Below are 804 nucleotides of genomic sequence, written 5' to 3'. Positions count from 1 at the left end.
GCTGCACCCTCCTGTCAGGGAGTTGTCAGAGCCAGCAGGTCTCCCCGGGGCCTCCTTTGCTCCAGGCTCAGCCCCGCCGGGTCCCTCAGCCACTAGGGTGCCAGGATGTGACTGGCAGGAAACACAGTGAAGAGACTCTCAGCCTCACCAAGGGAATAAGAACACAGTGAAAGTGGAGAATTACAGAAAAAATACCCACGTGACACGACTCTTATTTAGAGGTTCAGCCTCGCAGCAGGTGCGTCCTGGAAACACAGCCCACTGGAGATACACAAACTGCCCCGCGGCCGCAGCACCCACCTCCCTCCACTCGTTGACGCAGAAGATGCGGTAGGAGTCGTTGCCGTACTTGCCGATGCCGTGCAGCTCGATGGGGTACCGCCAGCGCTTGCTCAGGTACTCGTCTGCAAGGACAGGCACAGAGCTCACCGCTGCGGCACGCGGGGCTCCAGAGCGCCCCCGGACAGAGCCCTGACGCTCAGTTTTAGCTGTTCCCTGGGGAAAGCAGGTGGCAAATCCCCACGGGGTGCATCTTAAACAGGTTCTGAATAGCCCCCTGAAGGGGAGCTTTAGCTACATCCCCCTCCTCAGAGCCCACAGAGGAGTGGTTTTATTCTAAGTACAGAAAATATCAGAATCAGGCAGGAAGGGCCTTCTGGAGGGGACCTGACAGAAACCAGGGCAGAGGCGCCTCACTCTGAATCGTTCAGGCAGGTGCTCGTCCCTTTCTCCGCTCCGAGACGTCTCCTGGACAGAGGTCCCTGGCAGAATCCCTACATATCTCCCTCCTCTGTCCCAGCAGCT

General features: G+C 58.6%; 1 protein-coding gene across 1 annotated transcript in view; it reads right to left on the bottom strand.

Moving 5' to 3' along the window:
• The window catches only part of MBD4 (methyl-CpG binding domain protein 4), a gene marked incomplete at its 5' end in the record, with an annotated part of 4927 nt that overhangs the window by 748 nt on the left and 3375 nt on the right, over positions 1-804 (bottom strand). Inside the window, one exon of the mRNA XM_010144668.1 lies at positions 301-404. Within this exon, the coding sequence (XP_010142970.1) occupies positions 301-404 (104 nt within the window). The remainder of the gene's footprint in view (positions 1-300; positions 405-804) is intronic.

Source organism: Buceros rhinoceros, unplaced genomic scaffold, assembly GCF_000710305.1.
Source record: "Buceros rhinoceros silvestris isolate BGI_N320 unplaced genomic scaffold, ASM71030v1 scaffold26681, whole genome shotgun sequence".
In the NCBI taxonomy this organism is placed as follows: Eukaryota; Metazoa; Chordata; class Aves; order Bucerotiformes; family Bucerotidae; genus Buceros; species Buceros rhinoceros.
Note: the sequence above shows the minus strand (reverse complement) of the source record. Positions and strands in the feature narration are given on the sequence as shown.